This window comes from Urocitellus parryii, chromosome 3 (assembly GCF_045843805.1).
Source record: "Urocitellus parryii isolate mUroPar1 chromosome 3, mUroPar1.hap1, whole genome shotgun sequence".
Taxonomy (NCBI): Eukaryota; Metazoa; Chordata; class Mammalia; order Rodentia; family Sciuridae; genus Urocitellus; species Urocitellus parryii.
The window spans coordinates 81,947,496-81,968,496 of record NC_135533.1 but is presented as its reverse complement, the minus strand read 5'-3'; the positions used below and the strand labels follow the sequence as shown (position 1 = coordinate 81,968,496).

The 21,001-nt window shown below is 35.0% G+C and overlaps 1 protein-coding gene across 1 annotated transcript in view; it reads right to left on the bottom strand.

The window, feature by feature from the left end:
- Positions 1 to 2,495: 2,495 nt before the first annotated feature.
- The window catches only part of Stk31 (serine/threonine kinase 31), an 81,249-nt gene continuing 62,743 nt past the window's right edge, over positions 2,496 to 21,001 (bottom strand). The window contains exons 23-24 of the mRNA XM_026400223.2: positions 6,611 to 6,679; positions 2,496 to 2,726 (exon numbers count right to left, since the gene is read on the bottom strand). Of these exons, the coding sequence (XP_026256008.1) occupies positions 2,496 to 2,726; positions 6,611 to 6,679 (300 nt within the window). The remainder of the gene's footprint in view (positions 2,727 to 6,610; positions 6,680 to 21,001) is intronic.

Below are 21,001 nucleotides of genomic sequence, written 5' to 3'. Positions count from 1 at the left end.
AAAAAAAAGAAAGAAAGAAAAAGAAAACTACAGGCCAATAGCCTCAATGAAAATAGACATAAAAATCCTCAATAAAAATATTAAAAGATACATCCAAAAGCATATTAAAGGGATCATTCACCCTGATCAAAGGCATTCCAAGGATGCAAAGTGGTTCAATATATGATAATCACATAAACAAAATAAAGGACAAAAACCACATAGTTATCTCAACAGATGCAGAAAAGATATTTGATAAAATTCAACATCCCATCTAATTACACATAGAACATATCTCAACACAATAAAGGACATTTATAATAAGCCAACAGCTAGCATTACACTAAATGGGGGGGGGGGAAGCTGAAAGCTTTCTAAGATCTAGAACAAGACAAGAATGCTACTTGCACCATATTTCTTCAACACAGTGCTAAAGTCCTAGCCATAGGAATAAGGCAAGAGGGAGAAATAAAGGGCATTTAAATTGAAAAAAGTCAAATTATATTAGGCTTAAATGTAAGATTGAAACTATGAAACTACTAGAAGAAAGCACAAGCAAAATGCTTCAGGATAATGAAATGGGCAAGAACCTTTTGGACAAGACCCCAAAAGCACAGGAAACAAAAGCAAAAATCGAGAAATGGAATTACATCAAACTAAAAAGCTTCTACACAGCAAACAAAGAGACAATCTATAGAATAGGGGAAAATATTTGCAAACTACACATCTGAAAGGGGGCTGATATCCAGAATACTTAAAGAAACTCTAAACCCTTAACAGCAAAAAAAATAATAATAATAATTAATTAAATAACCTGATTTCTAAAATGGGCAATAGCTCTATATAGACATTTTTCAAAAGAAGACATACAAATGGCCAACAGGTATATGAAAATGCTCAACATCAGTATTATCAGGGGAATACAAATCAAAACCACAAATGAGGTTATCACCTCACCCTAGTAAAAATGGCTATTACTGAAAAGACTCAAGATAACAAGTACTGGCAAGGATGTAGAGAAAGGGGAACTCTTGTACACTACCGGTGATAATATAAAATAGTAGAGCCATTATGAAAAATAGGATGGAGATTCCTCAAAAAATTAAAAATAAAACTACCATATGATCTAGCAATCTATTCCTAGGTATATAGCCAAAGAAAACTAAATCAATATATCAGAGAGTCATCTACACTCCTATGTTACCAGCAACACTTTTCACAAAAGCCAAGTGAAAACAACGTAAGTAGAAAATGTGGCGCATACACAACAGAATGCTATTTAACTATCAAAAATGAAATTCTGTCATTTATGGCCATATGGATGGAAATAGAGGTCTCTGTGTTCAGTGAAATAAGTCAGGCACAAAAGTTGTGGGCTAGGGTTGTAGCACAGTGGCATGGTGCTTGCCTAGTGCTTATGAGGCACTGCGTTCAATCTTAGCACCACACAAAAATAAATAAATAAAATATGCATCCATTTACAACTAAAAATATTTTTTAAAAAGACTAGTACTCATGATCTTACTCATACATGTAATTGAAAAGAGCTGATCTTATAGAAACGCAGAAAGTAGAACGATGGTTATCAGAGGCCAGGGAGAGTATGGAAAGGTGGAGAGGGCTGAAGAAAGGTTCATACATGAGCACTAAGTTACAGTTAGAACTAAGAAGTTCTGATATGCTACTTCACAGAAGGCCAACTCAGATAATAATAATGTACTGTACATCTCAAAAGGCTAAAGAAATAATTTTAAAAGTTTTCAATCATAAAGAAATGTAAATGTGAAGATGATTATGTTTAACTTGATTTAAACTTCTATAAGTTTAAATGTAAATATGTATATGTACACATGTATGGAAACATTACATGGTATTCCATTAATATTCACAATTTTTGTTTTTAATAGTTAAAAATAAATTTTAAAAGAATTTTAAAGCAATAAATAAAATCCTCTAGAATGTTTTCCCTAACACTACTCCTCTGCGGATGAGAACTACTCCTGGATAATCCCATAATGCCCAGGGCTATCACAGGATATTCCATATTATATTATGAAGATCTGTTTATATATCTGAATCTCAATAAATTGTGAGCTTCATAAGAGCAAGGACTATGTTTTAATTTACCTTTATGTTTCCAGAACTGGATACAAAGTACATACCAACTATCATCTGCTGAATAAATATCAGTCTTCACCATCAACCAGCCAACATACTGAAAATCTACATAGAATAGGAATCTTGCTGTCTAATAGCCTCTCCTAGTACAAGTATCACAGTCTAACTCAATTCCAACAATTACAGACAGAAAATTCTTCCTTGATAACCCCAAGTTAAGCAAAATTTCAAAGCATACAAACAGCTTTTAGACATATGCAAACATTTTTTATTTTTCACAACCTGAATACCAAAGATGAAATCCAACTAGTTCCAGAACATTTCCAAATCTTTTGTCTATTAACCAAACTAAACAAAGTTTTTAAAAGGAAGATCTGCAACATTAATAGAATATTAATTTATAAATCAATGCTGGCTTCACCATTTCTTGTCTTTTCTTTATATTTATCCAAGTTCTCCATCTTTAATTCGTCGTCCTTTTTATATTGAGTATATTCAATCTCTTTTTCTGGGTTTGGAATTGATTTCCCCTTCGGTAGCAAGAAACATTCAGCATTCAAAACTTGCTCAGCAGTCATTGAACTTCTAAAATATATCAAGCTACAGAGAAGGGATTTGACATTATCATCCTGCAAAGAAAAAAAAAAACAAAAAAAAATCAAAATCAAAATAAATGAACAAAAGGACAATCCTGTTTGTCACTGATACAAGCTAAAGTCAAATTTTCCTATTTAAAGATTCCTACCAATTTCAACTACTTTTTAATGTAAATGGATAAAATAATAGAATTGAATTCTTAGGGGGAAATGAAAAAGGAAAAAGAATCACAGCTGAAATCTCTCTCTCAAAAAAAAAAAGTGAAATTTCAGCAAAGGACATTTTATAATTTTCTCCATTCTGTCCTTTATAGGGCACTGATCAGAGTTTCACACTCTGAAAATTTCAACTAAACCCCTCTGCTTGGAAGGTTAACTCCACCAAGTAGATCTGGAACAAATTAAAATCTTATGTTCTTAGACCAAAAAAAAAAAAAAGACTCATAATAAATGTCAATTTACATGTTAATTTACAAAGTTTACCTAACTCCCAACAAAAATACCATCAGTTTTTTTCTTTTAAATTAGAGCAGTTAATCCTAAAGGTCTTTTACAAGAATAAGCAGGAATAGCCACAAAACTCTGATTATTTAAAAAAATTAGTAATGAGGAAGGATTTACCCAATGAATTTTTCCAATGTCTTAAAGACTATGTTTTCTTTTTATTTATTGGTGCATTATAGTTGTTCATGATGGTGATATCTCTTATTTACATATTTGTACATGCAAACAATATAACAATATAATTTGGATAATATTGTTCTCCAGTAATTCCCATGTCCCTCCCCACTCACTCCCCCTAATCCCTCTCCTCCATTCCACTGATCTCCCTTTGATTTTGATGAGATCCTCTTCCCATCTTTCTTTTCCTTCTTCCTCTCTAGCTTCCAAATATGAGAGAAAATATATAATCCTTAACCTTCTGGGTTTGGCTTATTTCAATTTAATATAATGTATAACTGTTTTCTTAATTTCAGTTTTGGGTGTTCATTGCAAGTGTACAAAAATACAATCAATTTCTGTAACTAATCTTATATCTTGCAACTGTGCCTTCTTTGTAACTAGTTTTAATAGCTCTAGTTAAGATAGACAAGGATGTCTTCTCTCACTACTTATATTCAACATTGTAAAGGAGAGGCTGTAGTTATGTGTGCAAGAAAACCAAGGCATCTTGAATAAAAAGAAGTAAAAATACTACCTGTATTTGCAATGGCATTAGGAGATATATAGATATACAGATATAGATCACTAAGAAATCCACTAAAAACTATTAGAACAAATACTTAGGAATAAATTTAACATAAGAAGTAGAAAACCCTCTGAAAAGTACAAAATATTGCTGAAGAAAAATAAACATGTAAATAAGTGGGAAAACATCCCATGTTCATGGATCAGAAGACTTAACATTGATAAAGCGGCAACATTCCCCAAACTGATCTACATATTGAACACAACTTATCAGAATCTTAACTGACTTCTTTGTGGAAATTGACAAGCTAACTCTGAAATTCAGATGAAACTACAAGGGATCTAGAATAGACAGACAATCCTGAGAAAGGAGAAGTAGAAGGACTCAAATTATCCAATTTTAATAACTATCCAGCAACAGTAAGCAAGACAATATGATACTGACAAAAGAACAGACTTATGTATGTAATTGGTCCTTGTCTTGTGATAGTTTAACTTATAATTTTTTTCTACTTTGCACTGGTGTGAAAACAATGCATATTCAGTAGAATATCATACTTCAAAATCTTAATTTTGATCTTTCCCCCAGGCAGCAATACACAGTACAATACTTTCTCATGATGCTACACAGCTGCTCTGAGTTGCAGCTCCCAGTCAGCCATGTGATCACCAGAGTAAGGAAGCAATATTCTATAGTGCACACTGTTGTTAATTATGATGTTAAATTTAGGTGCATTCTCAACTCACAATATTTTCAATGTATGACTGGTTTATCAGGATATAAACACATAAGTTGAGAAGCATCTATAGATTGATGGAATAGAATTAAGTCTACAAATAAAGCCATACATCTATGGTCAACCAATTTTGATAAGGATGCCAAGACAATTCAATGGAGAAAGAACAGTCTTTTCAACACATAATGTTATGACAACTGGATAGTCACATACAACAGAATAAAGCTAGAACCTTACTTGCAAACTTTATAAAATTTAATCTGAAATAGATCAGAAATTTAAATACCAAGACCTGAAAGTATAAAACTTTAAAAAGAAAATATAGAGATAAATATTTGTGATTTTTTAGATTTAGTAAAGGACTCAGAAAACTAAAGCAGAATCAACAAAGGAAAAAAATTAGATTTCATAAAAATTCAAATCATTTATGCTTCAAAATATACCATTAAGAAAATAAAAATACCACTCACAGAATAGGAGAAAATATTTGCAAACCATACATCCAATAAGGAACTCACATCCAGAAAATACAAGCAACTTTATGACTCGATAATAAAAAGACAACCCAACTTAAAAATAGGAAAAGAATCTGCACAGGCATTTCTTCAAGAAAGACATATGAGTAACAAACACAGGGGAAGATGGTCAACATCATTAGTTACTAAGAAAATGGAAATCAAAACAATGATGAAATAATATTTCACACCCACCAGGATCACTAGAAATCAAAAAGTCTTACAATAAGTGTTGTCAAGGATAAGTAAAAAATAAAACTCCAACACATGCTGGTAATAACGTAAAATAGTGCACTGTTTTTGCAGTTCCTCAAACTAAACAGAGTTGTGACATGACCCAGTAATTCTAATCCAAGGTATTTATCGAAGTGAAATGAAAACATGTCCACTCAAAAATCTGTACACAAATGTTTATAGAAGCATTATTCAAAAGACAGAAAGAACCCAAATGTCCATCAACAGACAAATACAATGGTAGAAAATAACTTTTCTACTAAACTTTAAATAACAAGGGTTCCAGATGTTCACTGTGGCTGAAGCATAATCTCTGATAGAATGCTATCTAACAGCAAATAATATCAATAATAATAGGCTTTTCAAAGTGTAAACCATTATCTTCTTTGTTATCTCATTCTATATAGGCAGCCAGAGTGCCTAACACAGTTTCATAATTTCCCAAAAGTTGTCTCAAATACTTTTTACTACTGCCCAAGAAGTGTGGCAAACTTCCTAAATATTATTTCTAAGGTTTTTTTTTAATTCATGAATATGAGTATCATAACAAAATATATATCTGTGGTCAAATAAGTTTATTGTCTTAAATAAAGTTATATGTATTTCTTCACTGATGCATATCCAAACCATCAAAATGGCATAAAAACTTTTAGAATCAGATATTTATGCTATCTTTTAACCTTTTAATATATAATCACACTATATTTCCTCCTTCCCCTTCATAAATAAAAATTAGCTTCCCCTAAATTACTTCATATTTTATTTTTAGATCTTGGTTGTTTACTTGTTCACATTACTAAATTGTTATTTCATTTTCAATGCTGCAATCCTTGTAACCCCAACTCCTAGTTCAATTACTGGCACACAAGAAGTACTTGAAATATGTTGGCTAAAAACATATGGATGAAAAGCAATTTCAATGACAAGTGAGAATTTAAAAGAAAAATATATTTAGGTACTCATTAAAAAAGCTAAAACATTAATTTCAATATAATCTTGAAATACTGTAAACAATACTTTTTCTTATTAAATATAGATATATATGTATAAAATATGTGTGACACAATAAAGCCTAGTAATATTAACTATTTGACAGAGGTTTAAATGATAAGTAAGGCATTTAAGTTTTCTCAGTACTCTCTACTATGAATGCTCTTACAAAGATTATGACATTTTCAATAAAATACTTAAGTTTACATTGTTATACATTTCAAAACAGTAAATGACAAAAAAGGTCACATACCAAATGAAACTGATCCACTTTGGGGATTCCGTCTTCATTTGTCTCAAATTCCTGATTTTGAACAGAAAGCTGTAAAAGAAAATAAGTTATGAACAGATTCCAAATTTATCAAGATAGTAATTCTACAAGAGAATCAAATATAAAATTCCTTAGATCCATGTGAACAGAGAAAACTTAATTTACAAAAACACATTACTCTTGCAGGATACAAAAACTTTAATAACTACTTACTCACAATGATTCCTAAGGCTCCTGAAGGACTATTCAAAAATTTATGAATACACTATAAATGCTAATATTTCCTCATCTTATAAGAAAATGTGTTAAAACTTAATAGTCTATATTATTTTGGCTTCAACAATATTTAAAAATTAGGTACAAAGAAAATAAACCAGACAAGTTTCCTTCCTTCTAATACTTAACTTGTATTCAAAAACTATAAGCTAAACTAAGAAACTATTAAATATAGATTTCTTACATGCGCAAAGGTATGCTGAGTCCCATATTTTTACATCACCCAATGCTAACAACCATCTATCAGTGACTACTCTTATCCTATGCACAAAATCAAATGTAATACTCCTAAGGAAAATCCTATGCATCCCATAATTTCATATAAAAATACTATTGTACATTATCTCCAAAAGATAAGGTAAAAATAACTTTGATATCAATACCCAGTTTTCAATTCTTTTTTATGGTGTACATACTTTATTTCTATTGTTATCTAACTTTTTTCTTTTTTATTGATTTTTTTAAATATATGACAGTGGAATGTATTACAATTCTTATTACACATATAGAGCACAATTTTTTATATCTTTTTATAAAGTATGTTCACACCAATTCATGTCTTTATACATGTATTTGGTTTTTTTTTTGCACTACAATTCTTATTACACATATATACCACAATTTTTCATATCTCTGTTTGTATATAAAGTAGGTTGACACCCAATTCGTGTCTTCATACATGTACTTTGGATAATGATGTCCATCACATTCCACCATCCTTACTAATCCCCTGCCTCTTCCCTTTCCCTCCCTCCCCTCTTCCCTATCTAGAATTAATCTATTCCTTCTATGTTGCTCCTCCCCACCCCACTATGAGTCAGCCTCCTTATATCAGAGAAAACATTTGGCATTTGTTTTGGGGGGATTGGCTAACTTCACTTAGCATTATCTTCTTCAACGCCATCCATTTACCTGCAAATGCCATGATTTTATGCTCTATTATTGCTGAGTAAAATTCCATTGTGTATGTATGCCACATTTTTTTATCCATTCATCCAATGAAGGCCATCTAGGTTGGCTCCACAGTTTTAGCTATTGTAAATTGTGCTGCTATAAACATTAATGTGGCTGTATCCCTGTAGTATGCTGTTTTTAAGTCCTCTGGGTATAGTCCAAGGAGAGGGATAGCTGGGTCAAATGGTGATTCCATTCCCAGATTTCCAAGGAATCTCCATACTGTTTTCCATATTGGCTGCACCAATTTGCAGTCCCACCAGCAATGTATGAGTGTACCTTTTTCCCCACATCCTCTCCAACACTTATTGTTGTCTGTCTTCATAATAGCTGCCATTCTGACTGGAGTGAGATGATATCTGAGAGTAGTTTTGATTTGCAATTCTCTGATTACTAGAGATGATGAGCATTTTTTCATATATTTGTTGACTGATTGTATATTCTCTTCTGAGAAGTATCTATTCAGGTCCTTGGCTCATTTGTTGATTGGGTTATTTCTTTTTTTTTTTTTTTTTTTTTTTTTGGTGCTTACCTTTTTGAGTTCTTTATATACCCTAGAGATTAGTGCTCTATTTGATGTGTGAGGGGTAAAGATTTGGTCCCAGGATGCAGACTCTCTGTTCACCTCACAGATTGTTTCTTTTGCTGAGAAAAAACTTTGTTGTTTGATTCCATCCCATTTATTGATTCCTGTTTTTAATTCTTGCGCTATAGGAGTCTCATTAAGGAAGATGGGGCCTACTTTTTCTTCTATTAGATGAAGAGTGTCTGATTTAATTCCTAGGTCCTTGATCCATTTTGAGTTAAGTTTTGTGCATGGTGAAAGATATGGGTTTAATTTCATTTTGTTGCATATGGATCTTGAATCATAAATTATTTTACTTTTTACAGTTCATTTAAATGCAAGTCCAAGTAGTCCCTCCCATTATAATTATTATAAACCTAGAAATAACATAAAATATAACCAAAGGAGACAAGTGGATCCAAGATGGCAGGCTAGAGGGAGGCTGCATTCCCTGTCACCCTGTGACCTAGAATTCAAGCAGTGGGAAAATTGTTTCTCTGAAAGTTATTAGAGGACCCCCAACAGTTATTAGAGGACTCCCACACAGGAATCCTGGTCACTGAGTCCACACAGGTCTCTTGGCCTCAGGGTACACTCAGGACCCCCCAGCCACCGCTCCCATGTGGACCCTCATCTACTAGCGTGGGGCTCCCCTGGTTGCCTCCATCTTGGGACACTGCAACCACTGCCATAGTCACCTGCATCTGGGGACACTGGACAGGGTCTGGAGACAGCCACCAGCCACAACACTGCACTCCACAAAGCTGCATCTCTGAACATGCTGCCCAGTCCAACCTGACACCCCATCTCTGAAAGCAGCAACCTCTATCCTAAAACAACCTCTATCTTTGTCACCAACTTTGGTTATCCTTGATACCACCAATGCCATTTTTAGTTGGGACAACTCCTAGCTTGGGACTCCAGCTGAGGCCTAGAAGCAATATCAAGGTACCCACAGCCTCCCAACTCCCCCGTCTCCCCCATAGTTACTAACCCAGCACAGTGCTTGTAGCTAAGTGGCCAGTCCATAGCTGGCAAAGACTGATCCTGACCTGCCCAAAACAAAACAGCTTTTGGGGACAGATGCTCAGGCCTCAGAGTGCAGCCCACAAGACCTCTGAAGAGAGAGGCTCCTGCTTGGGAAGTAGAAAGGGAGGGGGTGAGTGAGGTACAGTTTAGAGGCTAAAGTAGAGACTCAGAATTGTGAGGTCTGCATGCAATAAAAGGAGAAAAGACCAGGTGCCCTCATCACATGAGCAAGCCCCAAAGGAGACCTTGGGGTGCAGTCTCCCAGCAGAGAAAGCAAGTGCTATACCCCACATCCAGCAGTTCTGCTCGCAAAACCAATCCTCCCACCTTAATAACCTTCACCATCCTGAGGGTGGAGATACCATCAAACATTAGACAATCCACCTATTAGATGAGAAGGGAAGCAGGAAAGATACTGGACTCCAACAGAAACAGAAACAGTCTTCAATTTTACTTCAAGATTTTTTTTTCTTTTCTCTCTCTTCCTGCCCTAACATCCCCAACATTTCTGAAACCAAATACTTTTCATGGATTAGGCTGCTGAGGACTGGGATGTCTGAATAATATATTACAGTTGTGTTGTATATTCTTTTAAATCGCCTATTTTTACACTTTTAATTTTTCTTAATTTTTACATTTGTTTTTTACTCTCTATATTATCTTCCCACTTACTTGTCTACCCAAAATCACTTTCTCTCTTTTCTCCTGTGACTAGCCAACTTCTTTCAATTCTTCTTTCACTCTTCCTTAACATCTGATCCTACACCCCACCCCCAGTTCTCTGTGTACAACATCAGAAACTGTAGACCCTTTTGTAAACCTCCTGTTTATATTGTAGATAATAAATTGAACTCACCATTTCTGTATATTGTGACAAAACGGTAAACGTCTTAATAGAAGATATTTGATTTAAGGCTGTATATTGTTTGTATTGGGATCAGATAATATTGATCTCAGTCCCTGAAAGGAGAGGTATTGAACCCTACAGGGACACTATAAACTAGAGGGTAAAAACTCAGGAAAAAAAATCCCTATAAAAAGAACAAATCAAGACCAAAAGTAGAAGACAGAAAATAATTAAAATCAAACAGTGGCTCAGGAAGCTGAGATAGGAGGATCACGAGTTCAAACTCTAGCCAGAGCAATGAGACAAAAAGTGAAGTGCTGAGCAACTCAGTGAGACCTATTTCTAAATAAGATACAAAATAGGGCTGGGGATGTCATTCAATGGTTGACTGCCTGAATTCAATCCCTGGTACCCCCCCACACACAAAAAAAAATCAGAGCTAAAGTCAATGAAATTGAAACAAAAGAAACAAGTGAAAAAATTCACAAAAACAAAAAGTTGGGTTTTTGAAAAAATAAATAAAACTGATAAATCCTTAGCCATGCTAACGAAGAGAAGGAGAGAGAAAACTCAAATTACTAAAATCTATGATGAAAAATGAAATATCATGACAATTTTTTCTCCAATAAAATAGAAAATCTGAAAGACATTGACAAATTTCTAGAGTCATATGATTTACCCAAACTGAATCAGGACGATATACACAAGTTAAACAGACAAAGTTCAAGCAATGAAACATAAGAAGCCATCATAAGCCTACTAACAAAGAGAAGCTCAGGAACAGACAGATTCCAAGCTGAGTTCTACAAGACCTTCAAAGAAGAATACCAATACTCCTTAAATTATTCCATGAAATAGAAAAAGAGGAAACACTTCCAAACTCATTCTATGAGTCCAATATCACCCTGATTCCAAAACCAGGCAAAGACACATCAAAGAAAGAAAACTTCAGACCAATATCTCTAATGAACATAGATGCACAAATTCTCAACAAAATTCTGGCAAATCAAATACAAGAACTTATCAAAAATATAGTGCACCACGATCAAGTGGGGTTCATCACAGGGATGCAAGGTTGGTTCAACTTGAAAATAAAAAATCAGAAATGTTAAGTTCACTTATTATCTACAATATAAACAGTAGGCTTACGAATCAATAAATGCAGAAAAAGCATTTGACAAATATAACACCCCTTCATATTCAAAACACTAGAAAAACTAGGGATAACAGGAACATATCTCAACATTGTAAAAGCTAGATATGCTAAGCCCCAGACCAACATTATTCTAAATGGAATAAAATTAAAAGCATTCCCTCTAAAAATTGGAACAAGACAGGGCTGCCCTCTTTCACCACTTCTATTTAACATAGTTCTTGAAATTCTAGCCAGAGCAATGAGACAGACGAAAGATATTAAAAGGATATGGATAGGAAAAGAATAATTCAAACTATCACTATTTGCCAACAACATGATTCTATACTCAGAGGATCCGAAAAATTCCACCAGAAAACTTCTAGAACTAATAAATGAATTCAGCAAAGTAGCAGGATATAAAATCAATACCATAAATCAAATGCATTTCTGTATATAAGTAACAATCCTCTGAAAGAGAAACTAGGAAAACTACCCCATTTGCAAAAAATATAAAAATAAAATAAAAAATAAAACCTTGGGAATCAATGAAAGAGGTGACAAACCTCTACGATGAAACTACAGAACAGTAAAGAAAGAAATTAAAGAAGACCTTAGAAGATGGAAAGATCTCCCTTGTTCTTGGATAGGCAGAATTAACACTGTCAAAATGGCCATGCTACCAAAAATACTATATAGATTTAATGCAATTCCTATTAAAATCCCAATGATATTCTTTAAAGAACTAGAAAAAGCAATTATGAAATTCATCTGGAAAAATAAGAGACCCAGAATAGCTAAAGCAATCCTTAGCAAGAACAGTGAAGCAGGTATCACTATAACAGACCTTAAATTATATTACAGAGCACTAATATCAAAAACAGCATGGTATTGGCACCAAAACAGACTTGTAGACCAATGGTACAGAATGGAGGACACAGTAAGGAAACCCAAACAAATACAGTTATTTCATACTCGACAAAGGTGAGAAAAATCTTTACCACATGCATGAATGGTGTGACTCTACTTTGTGTACAACCAGAGAAATGAAAAACTGTGTTCCATTGTGTACTATGAACTGAAATGCATTCTCTGCTGTCATGTAGAACAAATTAGAATTAATTCATTAAAAATATATATAACCAAAGGAAAATTCTGAAGGATAAAAAGAGGAAATTAAGCTATAAGAGACTACAGGGGGGCTGGTGCTTTAGCTCAGTGGCAGAGCACTTGCCTAGCACACGTGAGGCACTGGGTTCAATCCTTAGCACCACATAAAAATTTTTTTAAAAAAAGGAGTTTACATTGCTATGCTATTCAATAAAGAGAGAAAGAAACTATAGGACTTGAGGAACAAGATAGTGCCAGGGAGTCTTCTGTGCCCCTAACCAAAACAGGAAGTAACCAAGGCTTGTCATTTCCCAATCCCCAAGCTAGCAACAGAAATCAGGCCAAACAGGGTCCTTTCCTGAATTTAATAGAAATGCCACCAACACAGATAGGTGAGCCTAAAAGAAACAATGAGGGATGCAACAGAAAGGCCAAGGTCACAAACAAGGGGAAATCACACAAGCTGCTGGTCTAATAAGTGCACCCTAACTCCCACAAGAATACCATCATAACTAGTGGCTGGTTCAGGAAGTAGTCTCTATCCACCCCACAGAGAGCAGGGTGTAATAGTTAATTTGAATGCCAACTTGACTGGATTAAGAGATGTCAAAGATTAAGAGGCTTCTGGGTGTGTCAATGAGGGTGTGTCCAGGAATGACTACATGTGAAGTAAAGTGGGGACCTTCCCTACACTTGGCACCACCATCCAACAGGACAGTGGCTTGGATAGAATAAAAGTCAGAGCAACAAGGAAATAGCAGCAGATACAAGCTCAATTCTTCTTAAACACATTCTTTTTTTTCTTTTTGTTATATATGACAGCAGAATACATTATAATTCATATTACATATATAGAGCATAATTTTTTCATATCTCTGGTTATAAACAAAGTAGAGTCACACCATTTGTGTCTTCATACATGTAATTAAGGTAATGATGTCCATCTCATTCCACCACCATCTTTTCTACCCCCATGCCCCCTCCCTCCTCCTCTCTCCCCTTTTCCCCTTTGCCCTATCTAGAGTTCACCTATTCCTCTCATGACCCCCAACCATATTATGAATCAGCATCCTTAAATCAGAGAAAACATTCAGCATTTGGTTTTGGGGGATTGGCTAACTTCACTTAGCATGATATTCTCCAACTCCATCCATTTACCTGAAAATGCCATGATTTTATTCTCTTTTAATGCTGAGTAATATTCCATTGTGTATATATACCACCATTTCTTTATCCATTCATCTACTGGAGGGCATCTAGGTTGGTTCCACAATTTAGCTATTATGAATTGTGCTGCTATAAACATTGATGTGGCTGTGTCCCTATAGTATGCTGTTTTTAAGTCCTTCAGGTATAAACCAAGGGGCGGAATAGCTGCATCAAATGGTGGTTCCATTCCAAGTTTTCCAAGGAATCTCCATACTGCTTTCCATATTGGCTGTACTAATTTGCAATTCCACCAGCAGTTTATGAGTATGTCCTTATCCCCACATCTCTCATTTCTAACACATGGTGATAGAAAGGGGTTTTATTTCATTTTATTGTTGTTTGTATTCTTTTTAAAAAATGTTTATTTTTTAGTTGTACACAATATCTTTATTTTTATGTGGTAATGAGGATCGAAACCAGGGCCTCGAATGTGCTAGGCGAGTGCTCTACCACTGAGCCACAACCCCAACCTTTGTTTGCATTCTTAACAGCTGCCATTCTAACTGGAGTGAGTTGAAATCTTAGAATAGTTTTGATTTGCATTTCTTTAATTGCTAGAGATGTTGAACATTTTTTCATATATTTGTTGATTGGTTGTATATCATCTTCTGAGAAGTGTCTGTTCAGTCCCTTGGGCCATTTACTGATTGCATTGTTTTTTTGGTGTTAAGATTTTTGAGTTCTTTATATATCCTAGAGATTAATGCTCTATCTGACGTGCACGTGGCAAAAATCTGTTCCCAAATTGTAGGCACTCTATTCACCCAATTGTTTCTTTTGCTGAGAAGAAGCTTTTTAGTTTGAATCTATACCATTTGTTGATTTTTTTATATTAATTCTTGTGTTACAGGAGTCTTATCAAGGAAGTTGGCGCCTAATGTGCCATGAGATTTGGGCATACTTTTTTCTTCTATTAGGTGCAGGGTCTCTGGTTTAATTCCTAGATCCTTGATCCACTTTGAGTTAAGTTTTGTGCATGGTGATAGAAAGGGGCTTTATTTCATTTTGTTGCATATGGATTTCCAGTTTTCGCAGGACCATTTGTTGAAGAGGCTATCTTTTCTCCAATGTGCATTTTTGGCACCTTTGTCTAATATGAGGTAACTGTATTGTGTGGGTTTGTCTCTGTGTCCTCTATTCTGTAGCATTGGTCAACAAGTCTATTTTGGTGCCAATACCATGCTGTTTTTGCTATTTTTGTTACTAGCTATTCTTTGAGCTCTGTAGTATACTTTAAGGTCTGGTATAGTGATGCCACCTGCTTAGTCTTCTTGCTAAGGCTTTAGCTATTCTAAGTCTCTTATTTTTCCAGATAAATTTCATGACTACTTTTTCTATTTCTATGAGGAATGTCATTGGGATTTTGATTGGAATTGCATTTTGACAATATTAATTCTGTCTATCCAAGAACAAGGAAGATCTTTCCATCTTCTAAGGTTTTCTTTAATTTCTGTCTTTAGAATTCTGTAGTTTTCATTGTAGAGGTCTTTGACCTCTTTTGTTAGGCTGATTCCCAAGTGGGTTTTTTTGTTGTTGTTGCTGTTTTGTTTTGTTTTGTTGAGGCTATTGTAAATGGAGTAGTTTTCCTCATTTCCCTTTTAGAGGATTTGTCATTGATTATACAAAAATGCCTTTGATTTATGCTTGTCGATTTTGTATCCTGCTATTTTGTTGAATGAATTTTAAAATTGGATGGGCTAAACAGGATGAACAGAAAAGAGTTGACAGAAGATAGAATCAATGAACTTCAGAAGAGACCAATAGACATGACTATGTAAAAGTAATACACTATGAAAGAGGGAAGCAGTATATTTTTTTAACTAATAAAGAGGGGAAAAAATTTTAAACCAAAAATTCTATATTCAGCAAAACTATCCATCAGAAATTAAGGTGAAATCAAGATGAGGGAAATCAAAAGAATTTGTTACAGGATAACATAATCTCAAAAAATGGCTAAAGGAAGTATTTCAAACAAAAAGAAAATGATTTTCTGAAAAAAACAGAAGTCCTGGGACATTGAAAAGGAAGAAAGAACATAAATATGATTAAATACCAAAAGCTTATCCTTCTCATCATGAGTTTTCTAAAAATTATAACACCATCTGATACTCAAGACAATGATCCTTTAAAGTGGGGAGGGTAACAGAACCTAAATGGATATAAGGTTTCTATACATGATTCAAAGTGATAAAATGGTGATACTACTATATGTGATAAGTCACACATGTATTCTGTAATACCCAGACCAATCATTAAGAAAATCAAGGAGGCATTACACTCAAGCACACCATCAACTTTTCCATTTGCTCCCCAAACCCCAATGAACACCACTCTGGCTGAACTAAGTTCATTCTGATCTCCAGGCTCCTACTAAGCTACAATCACCCACTGTCTTCCTGAAACTACTATCATGATTATCTACCAGAACTTCATCAGCTACAATGAGATCTTCTCCTACATTTACAGGTTCCAGAGATCATTGACAGGCTGGTTCCTGAAGGTAGAATGGAAGATGATCAGTATCACAGGGAGTTAACATTGATGACTTGCTCACTGGTGGAAATGCCTCCATTGAAGACCCCAAGGATAAAGGCACCGAAAGCACAGTAATCACTGGTGTTGATACTGTCACGAACCATCACTTGCAGGAACCAGCTTCAAAAGAAACTACAAGAAGTACATTAAAGAGTACATGAAACTGACCAAAGGCAAACTTGAATAATATAGGCTAGAAAGAGTAAAATCCTTTCATGATAGGGGCACACCTTTGTTAATTTCAAAAACTACCAGTTCTTTAATGATGAAAATAGTAATCTGGGTGGCCTGGCTACTCTGCTGGACTATAATGAGTGGCCCCATATGATTTGGCTTAGAAATGAAAAACTGTTAGCAAATTTGGCAATTACTTTCAGTTTATCAATGTCATAAGTGCTTACTATTTGTCATCCACATAACAGATCTTAATACAAATGGGACTGACAGCATCTTGAGTCTGTCATTTATTTTGACTATGATTTATCTGGAGTAGAGACCATGTTTTTAAGAAAAAAAATGTCATGTAGGTTGTCTACACATTAAGTGCTTTTAAACTAACAAAATCTATAAAGATATCAAGGTAGACTTTAAAAGTTTCCAAGTTATTCACACAAAGGCAAGAAAAAAGAAATGGGTAAGAAACAGAGGAAACAAGCAACACCAATAATAAAATAGTGGACTTAGCCCTAACTTATCAATAATCACCTTAAATATAATGATCTAGGTGCCCCAATTAAAAGACAGAGATTAGTAAATTAAAAACATGATACAAGAATTAACTTTTAGTCCAAAAACATAGACACCTTTAGAGTAAAAAGACAGTGATATATATCATGTGAACATTAATTTCAAAAACATAAGATAAAATCAAGCATGTTTTACCCTGTATTCAGGTCACAGAAGGACCCAAGTACTGCCTCAGAGCTGCCTTTTTAAAGTGGGCACAAGTCTAGGGATTCATGTTATCCATCCTACACCCAGGGGAACTGAGGCTCAAGAGGCAAGGACATTCACCCAGGGTCAACAAAGAGAAGTCTACACAAGATGGCCAAATAGAAGTAACCAGCACTTACCCCCTCCAGAAAGAAGAAAAACAACAAATGAATAGCATCATTTCAGAGTGAGCGACTCAGAGAGAGCACTAGAGATCAGCAAAGGAAAAAGAAGAATCCGGTACACACAGATTCCTGGGCGGGCAACACAGAGAGAGAAGAGTATAACAGCAATTGCAACCGTGGCTCCCCAAGTAAGGAGGAACACACACAATTGCATGGAAAAGGGTAAACAGAAGAGTTTCAGCATAACCAATGGTCACAGATACTGGAAATCCTAGCTACAGGAGCAATGTATTAGGAATTGGAATAACAAGAAAATCTTGAAGTAGGGTTCCAAAGAATAAACTGTACAATGGGGAGAGAAATAAGAAATAGACATGAATGTAATTGTGACTAAAATTTTAACATTCATTCTTACATCATCAAGGCATACATTAATACAACTACTAATTAGATGCCTATTGTGCTTGAGGTATTGAGGATAAAGTAGCCAACAAGACAGACAAGCTGCCCTGAAGAAACTTATACTCTAGAGGTAGTATAACCATGGTAAAACACAAATAAACCCCTGAGAGCTCCACCTGTTTTTAGTTGATTCTAAAAATCACTAATCTTGGAGGTTATGCAGCTAAACAATATATTAGTATCCCAGCAGCTTTACCTTAGCTGATACCTCTGACTAAAGCCACCTAATACATTAGAACTATTCTGTAAAAGGTGCATTTCATCATCTTGTCCAGCAAAAGTTGCCTTTCTGTCATTATACCCTTTCTTTGAGGGACAGTTGCCTTTGCCTTTTTTTTTTTAATTGTGGGGGTAGGGTCCAATACTAGGGATTGAACACAGGAGCACTGTACTAATGAGCTGTATCTCCATCCCTTTTTATTTTTGAGACAGTGTCTCACTAAGTTGCCCACCCTGGCCTCAAACATGCAATCCTCCTGCTTCAGTCTCCCAAGTAGTTAGAATTTTAGGGAGATGTGCCAGAAGATGAAAAGATCTCCCATGCTCTTGGATAGGCAGAATTAATATTGTCAAAATAGCCATACTACCAAAACTATTATACAGATTTAATGCAATCTCTATTAAAATCTCAATGATATTCTTTACAGAAATAGAAAAAGCAATCATGAAATTCATTTGGAAAAAATAAAAGAGACCCAGAATAGCCAAAGTAATCCTTAGCAAGAAGACTTAAACAGGAAATATCACAATACCAGACCTTAAACTATAGAGAAATATCATCAAAAATGGCATGATATTAGCACCAAAACAGAAATGTAGACCAATGGTACAAAATATAAAACATAGAGACAAACCCACATAAATGCAGTTATCTCATACTACACAAAGGTGCCAAAACATACAATGGAGAAAAGACAGCCTAATTCAACAAATGCTGCTGGTAAAACTGGAAATCCATATGTAACAAAATGAAATTAAACCTCTCTCTCTCACCCTGCACAAAAATCAACTCAAAGTAGATCAAAGACTTAGGCACTAGAACAGAGACCCTGCATCTAATAGAAAAAAAAAAAAAAGTAGAGTGACCACACACATGTAGAGGAGGAGAAAGACCATGCTGTAGCCCCCATCTACAAATGCATGGCTCTCCCAGCCTGCTTCCATCTTGAGGCACCAGAGCCACCTCCAGAGACCATCCCCACAACGTATTAGCCTCCACCTTGGGGACAACTGGCAGTGCCTGGAAGCAGCAGCCTGCCACAGCACTGCATCTCTGAACAGGCTGCTCAATGTCACCACACAGTCTTCCCTCTCAGCCCTCTGAAAATAATCACCTCCATCTTGAGACACCTCCACCACCATCTTGGGTTACCTCCACTGTCATACCACCATCTTTAGTTGGGGCGGCCTCCATCTTAGGACACCGGCGAGGACCTGGAAGTCTTAACATCAAGGTACCTACAGGTTTGACGCTGCCACCGCCACCAACTAGGAACATGCCCACTTCCATCTAGAGACAACAGCCAGGACCTGGAAGACAATCACCAAGGTCCTTGTGGGCTTGGTTACACCAGAGGTATACCAGCTAGCCTACTTCTCTTGATTCCTCTTTCACTCTTCCTGTAATCTAATATCTCTATATTCTTACCTCCTACCTCATAAACCCCACATCCTATACTCACCCCTCAGGCTCTCTCTTTGTCCATCATTAGAAACTGTAGACCCTTATGAAAACCTACTATATATATTGTAGATATTAATCAAACACATCATTTATTTTTACTATGACAAAGCTGTAACTGTCTAAATAGGAGCTATATGGTTTAAGGCTGCACATTATTTGCATTGGGTGCTATAAATATTGGTCTCCCCCTTAAAGGTGAGGTATTAGCAATCCACAGGGATACTACAAGATTACAGTGTAAAAATTGTAATACCTCAAATCTGCACTGCTAGAGAGGAAAGCACATGAACAGTATGAAAAAACAAGGGAAGAAAGTGCCCCAAACAAACCAAGATGCTACAATAATAGAATCCACTGACAGCACAGATGAAATGTCAGAAAAGGAGTTCAGAATGTACATAATTAAAATAACCTACAAAGCAAACAATGATATAAGAGAACAAATACAAGTAACTGATCACACCAACAAAGAGATAAAAGAGCAAATACAGGCAGCAAAAGATTACTTACATAAGGAGACAGATTCTGAAAAAAAATCCTTTAAATGAAAGAAACAATAAACCAATTTAAAAATTCAATAGAAAGCATCACCAACAGATTAGATCACTTGGAAGACAGAACCTCAGACAATGAAGACAAAATATACAATACTGAAAATAAAGTTGACCACACAGTGAAGATAGTAAGAAACCATGAACAGAACATTCAAGAATTATGGGATAACATGAGAAGACCAAATCTAAGAATTATCTGGATAGAGAAAGGCACAGGGATACAAGCCAAAAAAATGCACAATCTCTTCAATGAAATACCATCAGAAAACTTTCCAAACATGAATAATAAATTGGAAAATCAAATACAAGAGGCTTACAGGACACCAAATGTACAAAATTACAAAAGATCCACCCCAAGGCACATTATAATGAAAATGACTAGCATACAGAATAAGGCAGAATGCTAAAAGCCATAAGAGAAAAGTTTCAGATTACATATGGGGGAAACCAATTCAGATATCAGCAGATTTTTCAACCCAGACCCTCAAAGATAGAAGATCCTGAACAACATATACCAAGTTCTGAAAAAAAATGGATGCCAACCAAGAATCTTATATCCAGCAAAATTAAGCTTCAGATTTGATGATGAAATAAAAATCTTCCATAATAAATAAAAGTTTAAAGAATTTATGAGAAAACTACAGAACAGCCTCCACAAAATACTCCATGAGGAGGAAATTAAAAATAACAATGAAAATCCGCAAAGGGAGGAACTACACTAAAGGAAAAGCCAAACAAAAAAGAAAGCAAGTCAAATTAAAATCCAAAAATAAACCATAATGATCAGGACTACAAACCATATTTCAATAATAATATGTTTGAGTAAAAACTTTATAGGCATATGTAGTTATTTGGGTTTTACTTCTAGATCTAATATACATTTGGAGTTATATTTGTACAAGTTGCAAGAAATGAATTAAAGTTTCTTCTGTGCATGTGTTCCAATACCACTTTTGCT